Genomic DNA, 18,957 nt, shown 5'->3' with positions numbered 1-18,957 from the left:
GGGTCGCCTCCTTCCCCCCCTCCGCCCGGCACCTCCATCCCTCCTCCGCCAGTCCGTCACCGGCAGCTTTTTTCCCCTTTCGCTGGGCAGCAGCATTATAGTAAATTTACCCCTGGGAATCCAGCACCCTCAGGATTCATGCTGTTTTTAATGCAAAAATGATTGTTTTGAAAACACTTCAAATGATTATTTATGGGCCGGATGCACTAAGCTGGGCAGCAGGAGGGCCGTCCCCCTTCCACCCGGCTCCTCCTTCCCTCTTCTGCCTGACAGCGGCAGCTCAGTCCCCATGGCAGTGCTCTCCCCTCCCTCCGCAGGCTCAAGGCAGCTCTGACCCATATACATGCCACTGTGTATATGGGACAGAGCTGTGTATATAGCACTATGGGGGCATTACATTGCATGGCAATACGGGGGCATTATGTGTGTGCCATTACAGGGGGAATTATGCATGTGGCACTACAGGGGTATTATGTGTGGGGTGCAGTATGTCTATGGCACTATTGGGGCATTGTGTTTGACATGAAAGGATTAGCATTATGTATGTGGCACTAGAGGGAGCATTATGTGTATGGCACTACGGGGGGCATTATGCATGTGACACTATGGGTGGCATTATGCATGTGGCACTATGGAGGGCATTATGCGTGTGGCACTACGGGGGCATTATGTATATAGAACTAAGGGGGGCATTATATGTGGACAATAAGCATGTAATCCCCCCAGACATTGAGCATGTAATCCCACAGGCAACGAGCATGTATTACCCCTGGGCAGCGAGCATGTAATCCCTCCTGGCAATGAGCATGCAACTACCACTGGCAACGAGCATGTAGTCCCTGTGGCAATGAGCATGCAACCCCCCCCACGGTCATGTCAAGGAGCATGTAAACCCTGCAAAGAAGAATTTAAACCCTGGCATCGAACATGTGATTCCTTACAACGAGCATGTAGGTAAGTGTACTTATATGGCATAATATGTAAGGGGCATTATGGTGTGTGGAATAATGTGTAATGAGCAATATGGTGTGTGATATAATATGTAATGTATACGTGTATACACCATATACATATGGTATAATGTGTAATGGGTATTTTGGTGCATGGCATAATGTGTAATGGGCATTGCTGTGTGTGGAATAATGTGTAATGGGCATCACAGCATGTGGCATAATGTGTAATAGGTAATTCGGTGTGGGGCATAATATGTAATTGGCATTACGGTGTGTGGCGTAATAGGTAAATGGCATTACGGTGTGTGGTCTAATAGGTAATTGGCATTACGGTGTGAGGCGTAACGTGTAATGAGCATCACAATGTGAGGCGCAACATGTAATGGGCATTACGGTGTGTGGTATAACGTGTAATGGGCATTAGAGCATGTGGTATACTACTGTATGTAATGGCTGTGTGATGTGTAATAGGCATTATGGTGTACATTTTTGGCGCATGCCTTCGGCACGTACTGTCACTATTGTCCCTATTTTACCAAAAAATTGTCAAGCCCTGGCATAATGTGTAATAGGCATTTCAGTGTGTGGCATTATGTGAAATGGGCCTGTTTCTGGTATGTGTGGGTGGAAAAGCCCATGTACATAAATAAGTCACCTTCTATCTAGTTTGCATTTATGCCCAGTAGGCGCTGTTGGACACGCCCAGTAGGCGTTAATGTACACGCCCAGTAGGCGTGATGGACACGCCCCTCCAATGGTGCACCCCCTAAGAAAATGGGCTGCGCACGCCTATGGTTTCAGCATAAGCACAATACATTTTTAGTAGAACACATCTGCTTAACCAACATCACAGCATTTCTGCAGCCGTATAGGCAATGGTGTCATGGACATGTGGTAGACCAAATACTCCTGCAATGTACCAGTCTGCAGTGCTCATGAAAGCTACAAACATTCCACATTATGATTATTTATTTATTGTATTCTTCAGAAATGTAGAAAACTGTAAATATAAATAACTACATAGCACCGCGGCAGGAGTGGGAGGGCCTGGATATCTACAGCCGGAGGGCTGTGGAGGCGAGGGTTTAAATAATGGGCACATTAATTAAAAAGTTTCAGTAACCTCAGCTTATTTAATGTAGCGTAACAAACTTCACAGCCCAAATTGTACCAACTGGAAGCAAAAAAAACGACATGATTTGCAAAGCTTGTACACATACACACAGTATCTCCTATATATTTGGCTACATCTGTCACTCAAAGTGGGTGTCTGTGTCTAAAACGCTCTGTTCCTGGACTTTCCTCTTAATGTGTGATTGCCTTCATCTGTGCTGAACACCTTTCTGAGAAATTAACCTGTTTAAAACAGGTGATGGCAATCATACATTAAGGGGAAGTCTAGAAACAGAGCATTGTGTCCCTCCTGGAGAGGGTCATGTTGGGAGGTATGTGACCGAGAACCAGCCCAGTGAGCCCACAGACAGTGCCAGACACCCACTGCCTTCCCATGTTGCCCAGCACTGCTACTCCACAGCCACCAGGTGAGCGCCCCCCTCCCGCGATTTGCGGCAAACCCCCCCCCCCGCGCGCCCCCCCCCTCCTGCGATTCGCGGCAAAAACACCCGCTCCCCCGCGACCCACCCTACCGCGATTCGCAGCAAAAACACCCCCGCGACCCCCCCTCCCGCGATTCGCTGCAAAAAGAACCCCCCCACGACCCCTCCCGCAATTCGCGGCATAACCACCACCCCGCGACCCCCCCCTCCCGCGAATCGCGGCAAACCCTCCCCCGTGACCCCCCCCCGATTCGCGGAAAAAGCACCCCCCCGCGACCTCCCTCCCGCGATTCGCGGCAAAAAGAACCCCGCCGCGACCCCCCCTTGCACGATTGGCGGCACCCACCCTGCGACCCCCCTCCCGCAATTCGCGGCACCCCCCCCCCCGCAACTCGCAGCAGCCCCAGGATTAAATGGCACATGCAACACACTGACATGGCTATGGTCGACAATGAAAAAGGTTGACATGAGTTTTTGAAGATTTATTTTTAATTTTTTCAAATTCATTGTCATGTGTCGACATGGACACCAATGAAGTGGCACACTTATGTCAACATTTACATGTGTTGACCTTTCTGTGTTGATTTTTTCTTGTGGCGATTCGCGTCACACCCCCCCGCAACCCCCCCTCCCGCGATTCGCGGCACCCCCCGTGACCCCCCACCTCCCGCAATTCGCGGCAACCCCCCACCGGAACCCCTGTGAACCCCGCCCTCCCGCGATTCGCGGCACCCACCCCCGCGACCCCCCCTCCCGCAATTCGCGGCACCCCCCCGTGATTCGCGGCAGCTCCAGAATTAAATTGCACATGGAAAACACTGACATGGCTATGGTCGACAATGAAAAAGGTTGACATGAGTTTTTGAAGTATTTTTGTCATTTTTTGAATATTTTCATATTCATTCTCATGTGTCGACATGGACACCAATGAAGTGCCACACTTATGTCAACATTTACATGTGTTGACCTTTCTGTGTTGATTTTTTTCTTGTGGCGATTCGCGTCACACCCCCCGCAACCCCCCCTCCGGCGATTCGCGGCACCCCCCCGCGACCTCCCCCCCCCTCCCGCAATTCGCGGCAACCCCCCACCGGAACCCCCATGAACCCCGTTCTCCTGCGATTCGCGGCACCCACCCCCCACAACCCCCCCCCCCTCCCGCAAATCGCGGCACCCCCCGCGATTCGCGGCAGCCCCAGGATTAAATGGCACATGCAAAACACTGGCACGGCTATGGTCGACAATGAAAAAGGTTGACATGAGTTTTTGAAGATTTATTTCATTTTTTGAATGTTTTCATATTCATTGTCATGTGTCAACATGGACACCAATGAAGTGGCACACTTATGTCAACATTTACATGTGTTGACCTTTCTGTGTTGATTTTTTCTTGTGGCGATTCGCGTCACACCCCCCCGCAACCCCCCCTCCCGCGATTCGCGGCACCCCCCGTGACCCCCCACCTCCCGCAATTCGCGGCAACCCCCCACCGGAACCCCTGTGAACCCCGCCCTCCCGCGATTCGCGGCACCCAACCCCGCGACCCCCCCCTCCCACAATTCGCGGCACCCCCCGTGATTCGCGGCAGCTCCAGAATTAAATTGCACATGGAAAACACTGACATGGCTATGGTCGACAATGAAAAAGGTTGACATGAGTTTTTGAAGGGTTTTTTTTCATTTTTTGAATATTTTCATATTCATTCTCATGTGTCGACATGGACACCAATGAAGTGCCACACTTATGTCAACATTTACATGTGTTGACCTTTCTGTGTTGATTTTTTCTTGTGGCGATTTGCGTCACACCCCCCCCCCCCCACAACCCCCACTCCCGCGATTCACGGCACACACACACACACCTCCCCCGCGATTCTCGGCACCCCACACCGCGACCCCCCCTCCCATGATTCGCCGCAACCCCCGCCCCGTAACCCCCCCTCCCGCAATTCGCGGCACCCCCCCGCGATTCGCGGCAGCTCCAGAATTAAATTGCACATGGAAAACACTGACATGGCTATGGTCGACAATGAAAAAGGTTGACATGAGTTTTTTTTTTCATTTTTTGAATGTTTTCATATTCATTTTCATGTGTCGACATGGACACCAATGAAGTGCCACACTTATGTCAACATTTACATGTGTTGACCTTTCTGTGTTGATTTTTTCTTGTGGCGATTCGCGTCACACCCCCCCCACCCCCACTGCAACCCCCACTCCCGCGATTCACGGCACACACACACCCCCCCGCGATTCTCGGCACCCCACCCCGTGACCCCCCCTCCCGTGATTCACGGCACACCCCCCGCGACCCCCCCTACCATGATTCCCCGCAACCCCCGCCCCCGTAACCCCCCTCCCGCGATTTGCGGCAACCCACCCCGCGACCCCCCTCCCGCGATTCTCTGCAATCCCTCCCCTCCCGCGATTCGCAGCATCCACCCCCCCACAACCCCCCCTCCTGCAATTCGCGGCACCCCCCGCGACCCCCCCTCCTGCAATTCGCGGCACCCCCCGCGACCCCCCCTCCTGCAATTCGCGGCACCCTCCGCGACCCCCCCTCCCGCGATTCGCGGACACCTAAGTTGCAATACAGGGCATCTTTCATACAATTCTAACCATATTTCTCATATACAAACGTTCACAAATTAAGGGGGCGCAGCCCCTTACGACGGTGTGAAGAGCGCCCGTAGGGCGCGATGAATCACCTAGTATATATATATATATATATATATATATATATATATACGTATATATATGCATGCAAATGGGCCAAAAGTCTTAGAGTTTTAAACAAACAATGTGCAATTGCAAATTAACAAATTGTCAGAAGCGGAGAACTTCATCTTTAAAATGGTAACGCATTTATCGATATTGGTTAAGTATGAAGGACAAAAAAGGGATTCTCACCAAAAAAATCACCCTTTAGAAATGATATTATATACGATGATATATATATATATATATATATATATATATATATATATATATATAAAAATATCATGCACAGTAAACTAATTACAGTTACTTTTTATTGTTTTACAACAGGGAAGTGATTTGGAATGGCAATTGAGCAAGAATGTCAGATATACCCTTATTTTTTTAAGCCAAATATAATATAAAGGAAAACTGTGTGCTGTATAAACCTGGGAACATATTAGACGCCACTGCAAACGATGCAATGTGGTCAACGATTTCCTTGAACTGCCTGGAACTTCCTGACAAACACTATAGTGGATACACACTAAACAATGTGTCAAATGATATTGTTGAGTGGCCACATCCTGGAGTATGCTGTATTTGCCAATATAGGGGGGTATTCAATTCTGTGGCGTATTTTTTGACAATCGGAAAAAATGCACTGTTCGCTGCTTTTAAAATGACAATTTTTTGACTATCAGCAAATCCATAACGGTTGAAAAACACGTGAATCGACCCTGAGACTGCAAGGGGTATTTTGCACTTGCCCCACTTGTCCCACTTGTCAGAGTACTGGCAGTCGGGATTCTGATGTCGTATACTGACCGCTGGAATCCCAACTGTCGGGCCGTCATACCATATCCGTACCTGAGAGTCTGGCATAGCATCACCAAGTTCTTCACCAAAATGTACTAAGAAGCCCACAGATGAGACCATAAGCACACTTACCATTAGAATATGGAGTTTCGCAAAGGGTAAGAAAATCCACAATTCGATAATCCATCTCAAGGACAGCTGTGCTTTTCCCATGCATGACTGTTAGGCAAGGTCTTCTTCCCACTGTGTCATAGGCCAGACCACCTGACAGGATAATAAAAGGCTCCCTGGAAAAAAAGAAAAATGAGTCAATAAAATTATCAGCCCATTGCAAACTTTAACTACAACAATGGAACCACAGAAAAAAAGAAGTGTTCTTGATCAAGTATTAGATGGGCAGAGTTCTTTGAAAAGTTCAGAGTAGGATAGTCATGAACAATGGGGATGGGGGGGGGGGGGGATTTAATATGGTCTGAGTTTGTTATGCGGGACAAAGTTGCAGTTTGTCGTAAACAGTGCAAATTTGCCCCGCAATTTGCACAATGTAATAACCTATGAGTTTATATTACAATGTGTGAGTACATGATTGTGATTGTTTCATGACGCTTCTTTCTGTAAAAGTATACAAATAGTATACCAGCATAACCAGCCCCAGGGTGAAAAAATACAGGGAGAAAATGACTGAGGTTCTCAATAACCAGCACCAGGCAATCACCCCCCCCCCCCCCCCCCTCTTTTTTTTTTTTTTTAACCAGGACCGACTCAAATAGCTCAGGTTATGCTTTGAGGGAGGGGGGGGGGGGGCAGCACACAGTTTTTTTTTTTTTTACTATTTGTAAACCTTTACAGACAGTAGCATATATATGTCTATGCTTCTGTCAACTTGCCTATAAACAAAGATTTTTGTCACTCTATTGCAATGCCTGGATGTGAGTTTGCGAAGTGTGTGTTGCAACATTGTAAGCTCCACTGCGGAAGTGACTGTTCAAATATTCTCTGTAAAGCGCTGCAGAATATGTGTGCACTATATAAGAAGCTGTCAATAAATATATAAACATGCAAATTTGCATGTTCCCGCCTCTTATTACATTTGCCCTGCACAAGATTCCATTTTGCAGAGCTTATTATGTAGGGAGGGGGCAGTGTGTTGGGGAGTTTGGTGTTCTACTATGCAAAAATACTTCATATTTTTGCACCTATACCAGGCATGTCCAAAGTCAGGCCCGGGGGCCAAATGCGGCCCGTGCCGTGATTTCAAGCGGCCCGCCGTCTCCAGCTGGAAGCGGGCAGAGCATCAGATGTGGGAAGCACAGCACAGCACACTAAAGGTTGTGCCCCGGAAAGCGTGCCTTTACCTTGCTGTCTGCTGCAGAGAGGAGGTGCCACCCGCCACAGTCAGATGTGTTTGGTGCCCTACCCCTGCTGCTGCAAACGTATATCACCCTACTCCACAATCACAGTGACAGCAGTGTTTGGGGAGGGGGGGCAGCAAGGGGGAAGCTTGCTCCCATAACATGCAGAGCGGAGGAGGGCAGCAGCGGGCGCCCAAGCATCTCCTGTCTTTGCAGTGCCTGCTTTGCCTCTCCTTTGTCTGGCTCACACAAGGGGCTGGAAAACATACAGTGAATGGGGGCAGAGTGGGGTACATAGTGAATGGGGGTCATACAGTGAATGGGAGTCATACAGTGAAGGAGGGTCAGGCTTTGGGACATACAATGAATGGAGGCACTGATGGACATTAAGAGAAGGGGGCAGGCTGGGGGACAGAGTGAATGGGTGCAGAGTGGGGAACATACAGTGAATGGGGGACAGGCTGTGGGACATACAGTGAATGGGGGCAGACTGGGGGACTATTCTGATGTGATTAATGATTCAAAGAATGTCAGGCTGAATGGTCGGCCCCCACACATTTTGCTAATTCAGCTTTTCTACATAAACAGGACCACTATGTTACAAAGGTGGTCTCCTTTCTGCTTTGTAAGCATTGAGTTAATTAGTAAATGGACCCTATACATTGGCCAGTTTGGCTCTCATTAATGATGTGCGCTCATCTGTACATTCACAGACAACGGGCGGATCCTTAACAACCCACAGGAGCGCGGATCTAGCGTTGTGAGGCATACACACTGGGTGATATAATGTATGATATCGCTCAGAAGTGACAAAATGAGAGAAAGCACTCATCATATCACCCAGGCTTAACTACTGCAGCACATGAGGAACGCATGCAGGCAGGAGGATTTAAAGTCATTTAGCATCCTGCAAAGTGTAAGAGCATTACAGAGGTAAGCCAAGACACCTTCAAGCGCATTTGCTAATTCTGTCTGTCATTATTAGGTGTGACTATGTCACTAGAAACCCAGCACACGTCTGTCATACAGTATATAGAATATACAGCTCTATACACACCTACCTGGACACACATAGACATAACAAAGACCATGCTCAGAACGTGGGTGCAAGGAAGACAGACTGGGGTGGTGCCATGTTAGTCATAAAACCGGCGACAGAGAAATATCTTTCCAAATAAAAATAGCAACAGGAATTTAGTGGCAGAAGTGGCCATTGAGCCTTGAAAGCGTAATGATTTCCAATATAGTTAGACATAAAGATTGAGGATAAGCACACTCATAGACTGATGCTAAGCAAAAGTGCTACTAAACTCACATCCAGGATAATAACATTCTTAAATAAGAAACAATGGGCCTGATTCAGAGTTGCATGCAATGCATATAATTATGGAGTTGAGCGAATATTGGTAAACACAAAGTCACACTGTGCACACAGTAAGGTACCCTAGTGATGCTGCTTGCAGTAAGGATTTACTTGCAAACTGACTAACAGTCTGGAACTGCTTTGGATGGGTGGCAATGGGGAGTGGCAATAAAGCATAGATACAGTCTCAGTGGGATGCAGTCAAAATCCCGATGGTCAAAATCCCGAATGGGTCATATTACTGACAAAGACAAAATCCTGACAAGGTCAAAATCCCGACATTTAAAATCTCGACAAGGTTAAAATACCGACATATAGAATGTACAGGTGAAACAGTGTACATGACTTTGTGTCGACAAGTTGCGAGGTCGACATGGGTTTTTTCACTGTTTTTTTTACTTGACATGTGCCGACAGGCGGTATTTCATGCCCTACCATCCACTAGGGCGTGGTGTGAGAATAAAATAGTGTGCCGAGCGCAGCGAGGCACTGTGCCCGAAGCATGGCGAGCGATGCGAGGGGCTGCAGTTCACTTCTAACTGTGTCCATGTCGACCGTGTTGACATTTGGGTAAAAAAACCTGAAAAAACCATGTCGACCTCGCGACCTGTCGACCCAAAGTCATGTTGACTGTTTCACCTGTGCATTCTATATGTCTGTATTTTCACCTTGTCAGGATTTTAAATGTCGGGATTTTGTCCTTGTCGGGTTTTTGACCTTGTCGGGATTTAGTCCTTGTCGGTATTATGACCCTGTCGGTATTTTGACCGTCGGGATTTTATACCGAATCCGTCTCAGCCTGCGTCTGCGATCCCATAAGCAGTAACAGTATCTCCAGCATCTCACCTCCAGCGACCCTGCTGTGTGATAAGGGTTACTCAGATTGTTGCGACCTACCAGCTTCTTTATACACAGCTATTAGGATTTTAATGCAGTCTATGTGCATCTCAATACAAATCCCGACATCTTTAACATTTGCACAGTAGCGGTGTACAAGGACACAACTGTGAATGCAGTAATGTACCTCTGCATTAGGCACCAACGCCAATAATGAATTGCAATATAGGTTTACACTTAAGATGTGACTGTGAAAGGCGCCTTGTTCATCTTTCACTCCAGACACTGCAGCAGGCTGCAATGGCTCATACAGAACAATGAAGTTAAGCTCAGCCTACACAGTAAGGGATTATCAGCATTGTATAACAGCTCTGTCATGGCACAGGAACATCCCGAATTACTCCAGAATTATAATTATACTGTTCATCCATGAAACTTAAAATAACCATAAAAAAAGACAAATTCTTGAAAGACTTTAACCAAAGTATTCAAAAATACCATGGTAGCCAATAGGTTAACCCCATGTGATCGACAAGTAGGTCGACTGGGTCAAAAGGGTCAATTGGTCGACATGACAAAAGGTAGAGACTTTAAAAGTACGACAGGTAAAAAATGGCAACACCGTAAACATGGAAACGGTTAGTCGAAACTATTTTTTTTGTGCGTTTCATTATTTACCATCTGAAAGCCAAATTAATGGAAATGCGTAAGGTAGCGGGCTGGCTGCACTCACTGCGCTTAGACAGAGTGCTTCTCTCTGCTGGCGCTGCACTCGGCACAGGTTACTATTCCCAATCATAGTCCACGAGGATGGTCCATGATGAAGAAAATTTGGAGTGCGACTAACATAGTGACATCTTTGCTTTCTCATGCTTTATAGTACAAAAAAAATTGTTTCATGACAAAATTATTAAAAATATTGAATACATTAAAGGCTATGTGCATAAGGTGTATAAATAACATAAATGTATTCTGTTTTAGACTTGGGTCCCAAACTGAAGGAATCTCATTATGGTGTGCAAACACTCCAAACTACTGAAAAATCGGGTATCCAAAATATCTCGGGTACAAGCATTTTGAATATGGGAGGCTCAACCTGTATACACATGTGTGTGTATGTATGTATATGTATATATATATATATATATATACATACATATACACACACAATAAAGTGCCAAAAATTCATGGGATAGGTGCCTAGTATTGTGTAAGTGCATGGTACTGTAGGACCCCATCTAGCCTAATGCATGTAGGACTTCAGTCCAGTGCATGTAGGACTTTATCTAGCCCAGTGAAGTGCAACAACTCAATGTGGCATTATTGTTTCCGCAAGGTAATGGAAGACCTCTTGAGGGATGCTGACCTATCCTGTCTGCATGGCTTCCTACAGCTCCCAGATATGTGTAGCTGCAAGATCTTGGGTACAAAATGTACCTCTCCCCATGCCCATATATGCTTAAATTAGTTCATGTTGGGCGAACTTACTGGCTACTGACGGGGTTAAAAGTCAGGTTTCTACACCATACTAAGCACCTCTACGCCATGACTATTGGCACTTCAGTTTATGCACACATATAAGAATAATCCACTGGCCTGATGTAACATGCCCTCTCACTGAATGGGTCTGCACATATATTGGTTACTGGCAGAGCTAAATATCCTTCTAGTGTGGAAATCTGAGCTTTGTGGTTTGCCAGGAACAAACTTAAAGTTATGATACAAGCATACAGCACCCCCCCCCCTCCCCCACCGGTAAGCTATTTAATGTTTTGGCTTTGTTATGTTACGGTGCCCGGTGTGTTTATAACTAATTTTGACAGCTAGCCCATAATATATTTTCCTTAGAACTCAGCCAGAAGTTCACAAATACCAATGTGAAGGGCATGAAAGGTTTTAAGAATAAGAATGCAGAACTAAAGCAGGTAACACCATAGTGAGAGAAGCACAGAAGATACAATCCAATAATGCAGCAGGAAGGGAAAACAGTATATTATACAGAATAGAAGATGGAACCAACGCGTTTCATCTCATGAATGAAGTCTGTGTATGAGATGAAAAAGGGTTTATGTATCTTATATTCTGTGATCCCCTGTGATCAGTAACATAATGTGGGGAAGGCGAATTGATGCAGATTTTAATACTATCCCGTTCTAACAAATGAGAAATATTGTGAAAATTGCCTCTGTGACTTAAGGTATAGAAGAATTTGAATGTGCTAAAAACATTCAGTGCTGTGGTGGGTACAATAGTGACCTTGTAGAATAGTTAAAGATCAGAAGGCGCAAACTCATTATTTACTGTTATTTATTTATATATATTAGTACATATACACACACTAGGTAGCCCATGCAAAAATTTCGCAAGCGAATAAAGTAAGATTAATTTTATAGCGAGGTTGCTGGTTTGTAGTAGGTTGAAAGAAGATTTGGTTCATTTGTAGCCGTTTTGAGTAACCGAGCAAAACTGATCCGTATCGACCCATCCAGGGAGAGAACTCTAGGGCCAAAAGTTCATTTTAAACTTTGATTTTTAAACAAACAATACAATGTGCAATTGTAAATTAACAATTCTTCAGAAGCAGAGAACTTAATATTTGAAATTGTACCTCATTTATGGATTTTGGTTAAGTATGAACGGAGAAAAAGAGATTGTCACCATAAATCACCTTCTAGAAATTATATCTATATCTCTATATATATATATATATATATATATATATATATATATATATATATGTGTGTGTGTGTGTTTGTGTTATTGGGGCCCAATCTAATTAACACACATGCAAGCGAGGGGCAAGTTGCCATTGACAATACTCTGCATAAAAACAAAGATGATTTTGTATTCTTCACAGACATCCATTTTCATGTTTTGAACTCATAAGACCAAATAAGTAATATGGAATATTTATTGCTAAAGAGAACAAAAAAGTGTAAAGACTGCGATTTCTGGTGAGTCACCTTGTCGCTATTTATTACAGCAGAAACCACTGCATTTTATAAATGACTACTTATTGCAATTCTTCCAAACTAAATGAAACAGAAACATTTAAATTATTTCAAATCACTTTGTATTTAGAAAGGCAGGAATCAGGACTTTCGCCCACTGCACTGCCTGACCACACGCTGACTGTGTTGAGATAGTGGAGACAGCAGTGGTACAATGTTGTGTTCCTCAATAGGAAAGGAGCTGGTCAGATCAGATCATTCCTTGCTGGATATTGTATTGTGTGCTGGATTGCATTCAAAACAGAATTTACATACTGTAGTATTCCAGTTTTTGGAATATATACCCCTCTGCTATCCCGATGCCGACCCATCTGAGACCCGGGTTAGGTTCTTCCACATTAAACCTCGATTGTCCATTATACAGAGAGCGACCCGGGTTTAACCCAGGTTATAGGGGCAGGATCAGTAGGACGCTCAGCCCATAAAAACACCCCTTGGGAAGGCAGGCGGGTCGATGTCTGCTGTGGGCGGCTGATGTCACATGACATCAGCATCAGCACCCGCCCCCTTTTCGGCGTTCTGTGGAGGTTATAGAAGTCAGTCCAGACTGACATATATTTCCGAAGGGGAGAGAAATCATTCAATGGTCGGTGAGCACCACATTAATTCTCTCCCCTTCATCTGCATGGAAGGGGATGTGTTCTCGTACACATGACCTCGCATGCTAGCGAGGGGATGTGAGTGGCATGGGCGGGTGGCGCTGACCTGTTTGCTAGGCTGTGAGTGTATGCAGCCTAGCAAACAGGTCTGAATTAGGCCCTTAGTCTGTGAATATTACAGTATACGCTTTTCTTTTCTGATTATTACAGGATGCTCTACTGCGTATGAGCCACCAGAGTTTTAGCTGTAATATTCATCGAAGTTTGGCTCAAAACATCTTCTTGCTTTAAATCTGCGATTCGTGTCACATTTTCATATCTATTCTTCTGTTACTTCTCTCTTGTCACCAGTTTTGATTGTGTTGCGGAATGGCTTTTCATATGCTGTGCTATAATAAAGGCAATTTTACGCTTCAACAGTGAAATCATTATGTTACATGACCTGACAGCAAAATGATATATCTATATGCATATTTTTTTTGCATCTACTGTTATACGTTTTGCTTTGCTAAATTCTGTAATAAAATACTGCTAAATAATTTCTCTTAGATACCATTAAATGTAAAAAAGCTTTTGAAAAATGTTAATTTGTGATAGCTGGTAGTGCAAGGGTACTTATGTAGTAACTGGGCTGCCGATTTTGAAATCGGGTCCATCGCATCGCATCGCACCCGACCAGATCGCATGCGATGCGATGCGATGCGATGCGATGCGATGGACCCGATTTTTCCATAGGATTCAATGTTAAAATGGACTGAGTCCATTTCAACATGGAATTCAATGGGAAAAGGGGTCCTTTTCATACCCCTACTATCCAAGTGGGCATGGAGTTGGATATAAACCTGTGGCGAGCGTAGCGAGCCACCGAGCCCGAAGCGTGGCGAGCGTAGCGAGCCCCGCGAGGGGACACAGAATACCGTCCCCTCGCGGGGCTCGCTTCGCTCGCCACGCTTCGGGCTCGGTGGCTCGCTACGCTCGCCACAGGTTTATATCCAACTCCATGCCCACTTGGATAGTAGGGGTATGAAAAGGACCCCTTTTTCCCATTGAATTCCATGTTAAAATGGACTCAGTCCATTTTAACATTGAATCCTATGGAAAAATCGGGTCATCGCATCGCATCGCATCGCATCGCATCTGATTGTATGCCTTAACTTAAGGCATACAATCAAAAAATCGGCAGCCCAGATACTACATAAGTACCAGTGCAAGTTCTCAAACTCGTTCTCTAATAACTTCCAAATCCCCTACCTGGGTTGTTACCTCCAAGTGTATCTGTCAGTCACAGGCTTACACTTAAGTAGTGATTTTACATGAGAAATCAGGTCTCCAAAATGTTTTAACAAGTCGCCCCACCCCTTCTCAGTAAATATACCTAATGTGATCAACCCGAATATTAGACAAAGATTGGATTAGGTTATATTTTTGCCTATTGTGTAAAATTTTGTTACCTGACAGACTGAATGGAGGTAACTCTACATTTTTATTTGTACCCACACTGTAGGTTGTTTATTAGTGACAGGTGTGTTGGTAGCTTCTCACCTATAAAAGCAAAGTCTGCTGTGAGCTTCAGACCAGATAGCATGCCTGGTATCAAACATTGATGTGATAGCTATGTGTATTGCAGCCATTTTCAGCAATAGTGGTAGGACCTGCAGAACAGTGGGGTCCCTTGACGGGGGCTGCAGGCTTAAATGCATTGATCAATTCATGAACCAAATCTCCACTATTTATTATCAGTTAATTTAGTGTGTGCAGAGCCCCTCCAATGTCTGTTTAAACAATGTGGTCACAAGCCATAGGGCACCCCAAAACTAGGAAAGGTGAGTGCCGATGTTAAGTGTATATATATATATATATATATATATATATATATATATATATATATATATATAAAAATACCAAATGTGGAGGTTCTCAAATGCGGTCCTCAAGAAACCCCAATGAGCCAGGTTTTAAGTATCTCCACGATGGCCCACAAATGACCTAATTAGTATTTCAATTTAATTGATTTAACCATCATGAGTCATGGGTATAGTTTAAATCTGGACCGCTGTGCAGCCTTGAAGAACCTCTGACCTACAGATGGAGCCGGCCTCATTCAGCGGGGGTCTAGCGGTCGGATCGCTAACCACCAGCCCCCGCCATCCACCGGTCGGGGACGTGCGTGCATGAGACGCACGCCTTCCCCTTTCCGACGGAGATCCCCATCGCTGTCTGCCGGTCTCCGCCGCCTCCTCGCACCCCTCTAACCCTGCCGGTTTACCTGAAGCGGAGACGAGCAGGGCTCCTGTACTACGCCGCCGAAAACTAAGATGCACATGTGTGAGACACTTGCGCATCCCAGTCAGATGGAATGCCTCTCCGCCAGCGGTCGCCAGCTCGGACATTCTGGCGAAATCCTGCGCTGGCTGAGAGGAGCTCCATCTGTAGGGTGGTATTTAGTCCTGGGGCACTATTGTCAGGCAAGCCCAACAGTCGTGACCCTGTCCTGTTCTTGGCCAGCTCAACTGCATCTCGGTAGGCAGGATTCAATGCCCCACATTCCGAATGCCAAAAAGTGGTGTGGCCGCAAGATACGGCTGTGGATCATCGAGATATGGCCGGGAGCACGACAATCCAAGGCTGTTCTCATCAGAATGGGCCCGACTGCTTCTAAAGTCGGGTCCGTTCTGCCTAATTCAGACATGATGGATGTGCTCTACTCTGTCAAGACTGGCATGACAAACATTTCTGAAGAAGCCCCGATGTTACAGTGCAATGCATGCTACTTTCTATCAGTCAGGTAGATTTTTTGCAGATTTTCGGCCATTTCCTGCCGATTTGCATGCTATTCCATCCTTGCACACCCCCAGGTACTATGCGATGGTATGCGATTTTTGGGAAAATGCCCCTGATTGTACAATTAAATATTGCATAGCATTGCATGCCAGCAAGTGCCATGCGATGCGATTCGCAATTTTAAATGCACCCCCATTGTCAATGAAACCCCCACTATCAACGCCAACCCGAAGCGTGGCGAGCGCAGCGAGCCTGCGAGGGGCAGCGGTATGCGTGCTCCGACCTTTTCATACCCCCACTATCCACGTCGGCATGGAGTTGATCTCAGATAGTGTGGCGAGCGCAGCGAGCCGAAGCGTGTCGAGCCCTGCGAATTACTTTACATGTATTCCGCGTCCGCTCGCCACGCTATCTAAAATCAACTCCACACCGACGTGGATAGTGGGGGTATGAAAAGGTTGGAGGACGCGTACCGGTGCGCCATGCTTCCGGTTGCCGTTAATAGTAGGGGTGGCGTTGACAATGGGGGTGCATTTAACATTGTAAGCACCCATTAGGATGCTTGTACAATTAAAAATCGAATCGCATCACATGCATCGCATGCCGCTATATTGCATGTGATGCGATGCACTACATTGGAAATTGGGGGTGTGCAAGGTGTGCAATGATGGAACAGCATTCAAATTGGCCGTAAAACGCGAAGAATCGGCCAAAAATTTGACAAAAATCGGCCGCAAAATCCCATCCGATTTTTGCATGCGATTTGCGTCTGATTTCGCGGGTGCCCTGATAATACACAAGTACCGTTTAATGCACCATGAGGCGTACCTTCTCTATTTTCTTTTAGATCCTTTTCCTCTGTGGATTCCAGAGGCTGTCCTTGTGAGAAAGTTTGCTGAACCCCCATCATTGGCGGATGGTGTTTTAACTTTTGATACAATATCATTATTGGACTTTCACTGGTCTAAGTTGGATGGTCATAGCGCATGATTTTAAATTATTTATATATATATATATATATATATATATATATATATATATATATATATATATATAGAGAGAGAGAGAGAGAGAGAAAATGGGGTATCAGAGTGCGCCAGTTCATTTGCATATACAACAATATTGTTGAACAAACAGTATAATAGTCAGAAGCAGAATCATAGAAAATTTATTCAGGAGTCTTTCTAAGAGATGATACAGGCCCAACGCGTTTCGTCAACAGCTTGACTTCATCAGGGGCATTGGAAGCAGAGCAGTACAAAGCAATTTCACACTATAGAGTTGTCATTGTTTAATTAAAAAATAACGGAAGTTTTCATGCGAAAAGACAAAACTGGAAATGGTTTACACAATAAAGATCAGCAACAGTGATAGCTGATTCAGCATTTTGGTCTCAGGAGTTCACTTCCGGTCTGCTCTGCTATAACTGTTTATTGGGGTTATTTACCTTCCCCCCCGAAATTGCGATTTAAACTTTGGATACCATTGGATTGTGATTATACCATGCTATCACTGTTGCTGATCTTTATTGTGTAAACCATTTCCAGTTTTGTCTTTTCGCATGAAAACTTCCGTTGTTTTTTAATTAAACAATGACAACTCTATAGTGTGAAATTGCTTTGTACTGCTCTGCTTCCAATGCCCCTGATGAAGTCAAGCTGTTGACGAAACGCGTTGGACCTGTATCATCTCTTGGAAAGACTCCTGAATAAATTTTCTATGATTCTGCTTCTGACTATTATACTGTTTGTTCAACAATATTGTTGTATATGCAAATGAACTGGCGCACTCTGATACCCCATTTTCTCTATCTCTAAACCTTCGGGTCCTGTCTAACAGGGGGCCCCTCAGAGTTGCTGCCTTCTCTCTGTGAGGCGCGGTTGGGTTTTCCGGTCATATATATATATATATATATATATATATAGCGAGATGATCCGGTGAACGGAGGGGGTGGAGCGGCACTCAGATGGACTTATCTCTCACAGAAAACAGCAACAACGTGCGATCAACGTTTAGGTTTATTTAACCTTTGTCAAGATCGTTCAAATAGTGAAAACACATACCTTTTATGCCAAACACCGTGTGTGACCCTGCGTCTCCCTCTTCCGGGTCCATCGACGTCACCAACCGGCGACGCACGCTGCGGGGTGCACGTGATGACACTCACCGCTGTGCTGATGCACAGCCGGGACTTCCGGGGTCGGGGGACAGGTTGCCTAGCAACCAAACTATAACAAATGAAAAAAAGTGTGAATACAGACATTTAAAAAACACATAAAAATCAAATAATCGAAGCATGGAACCTGCACTGCGGGACAGAACTCTAGTGGTCAATATGACGAAAATAGAAAAAAATGCAAAATGCGAAGGCCACATATCGTGGGGAGCGCACCGGAGCACCACTGTTAAACAATAATACAGTGTGCTTAAATATAGCAGCATATAACTGTCAGAAATAACCAGTGTCTAACAAAAATGCACTGGGGCTGTCCACTAAAGCAAAAAGAAAAAATGCAGGCAAACATTGATTATCAACTGGATGAAGCAAAAACCGTGTCAGCACGACACGTGATGTGCCTAACTGGCAGTAATGTACACAACAAAGTATGATGACCAAATACAAAGGGCATAAAAATACAAAAAATCAACAAGAATGAGCAAATGGAGATATGAATAATACAAGAGGTGCAGAAACCTCAATCAGATAGACATAATGCAATCAAATAAATGAGCATGAATACCAGACATGATCACAAAAAACACGAAAGGGGTAAGTTCTCATTCAGGCCCTCTGGAGCTACAGTTCTTAACTTAAAGATCCACCTGGATTCATGTTGCAACAGGGTTTTAGGTCTATTGCCTCCTCTGATTTTTTTGGGTACCTGTTCGATAATTTTGTACCGTAATGTAGATAAGCCGTGGCCACACTCACGAAAGTGGCGTGCCACCGGTTGTTCGGTATCAATTTTTTTACCGCTAAGTGATTGGCG

At 45.2% G+C, this 18,957-nt stretch overlaps 1 protein-coding gene across 6 annotated transcripts in view; it reads right to left on the bottom strand.

Moving 5' to 3' along the window:
• Positions 1–18,957, bottom strand: part of STXBP5 (syntaxin binding protein 5) — a 385,959-nt gene that overhangs the window by 76,095 nt on the left and 290,907 nt on the right. For all 6 annotated transcript variants that reach the window (XM_083176191.1, XM_083176190.1, XM_083176193.1 and 3 more), the window contains exon 10: positions 6,157–6,311. In XM_083176191.1, the coding sequence (XP_083032317.1) occupies positions 6,157–6,311 (155 nt within the window). The remainder of the gene's footprint in view (positions 1–6,156; positions 6,312–18,957) is intronic.

This window comes from Crinia signifera, chromosome 3, assembly GCF_055691185.1.
Source record: "Crinia signifera chromosome 3, ASM5569118v1, whole genome shotgun sequence".
NCBI classification, from domain to species: domain Eukaryota; kingdom Metazoa; phylum Chordata; class Amphibia; order Anura; family Myobatrachidae; genus Crinia; species Crinia signifera.
Note: the sequence above shows the minus strand (reverse complement) of the source record. Positions and strands in the feature narration are given on the sequence as shown.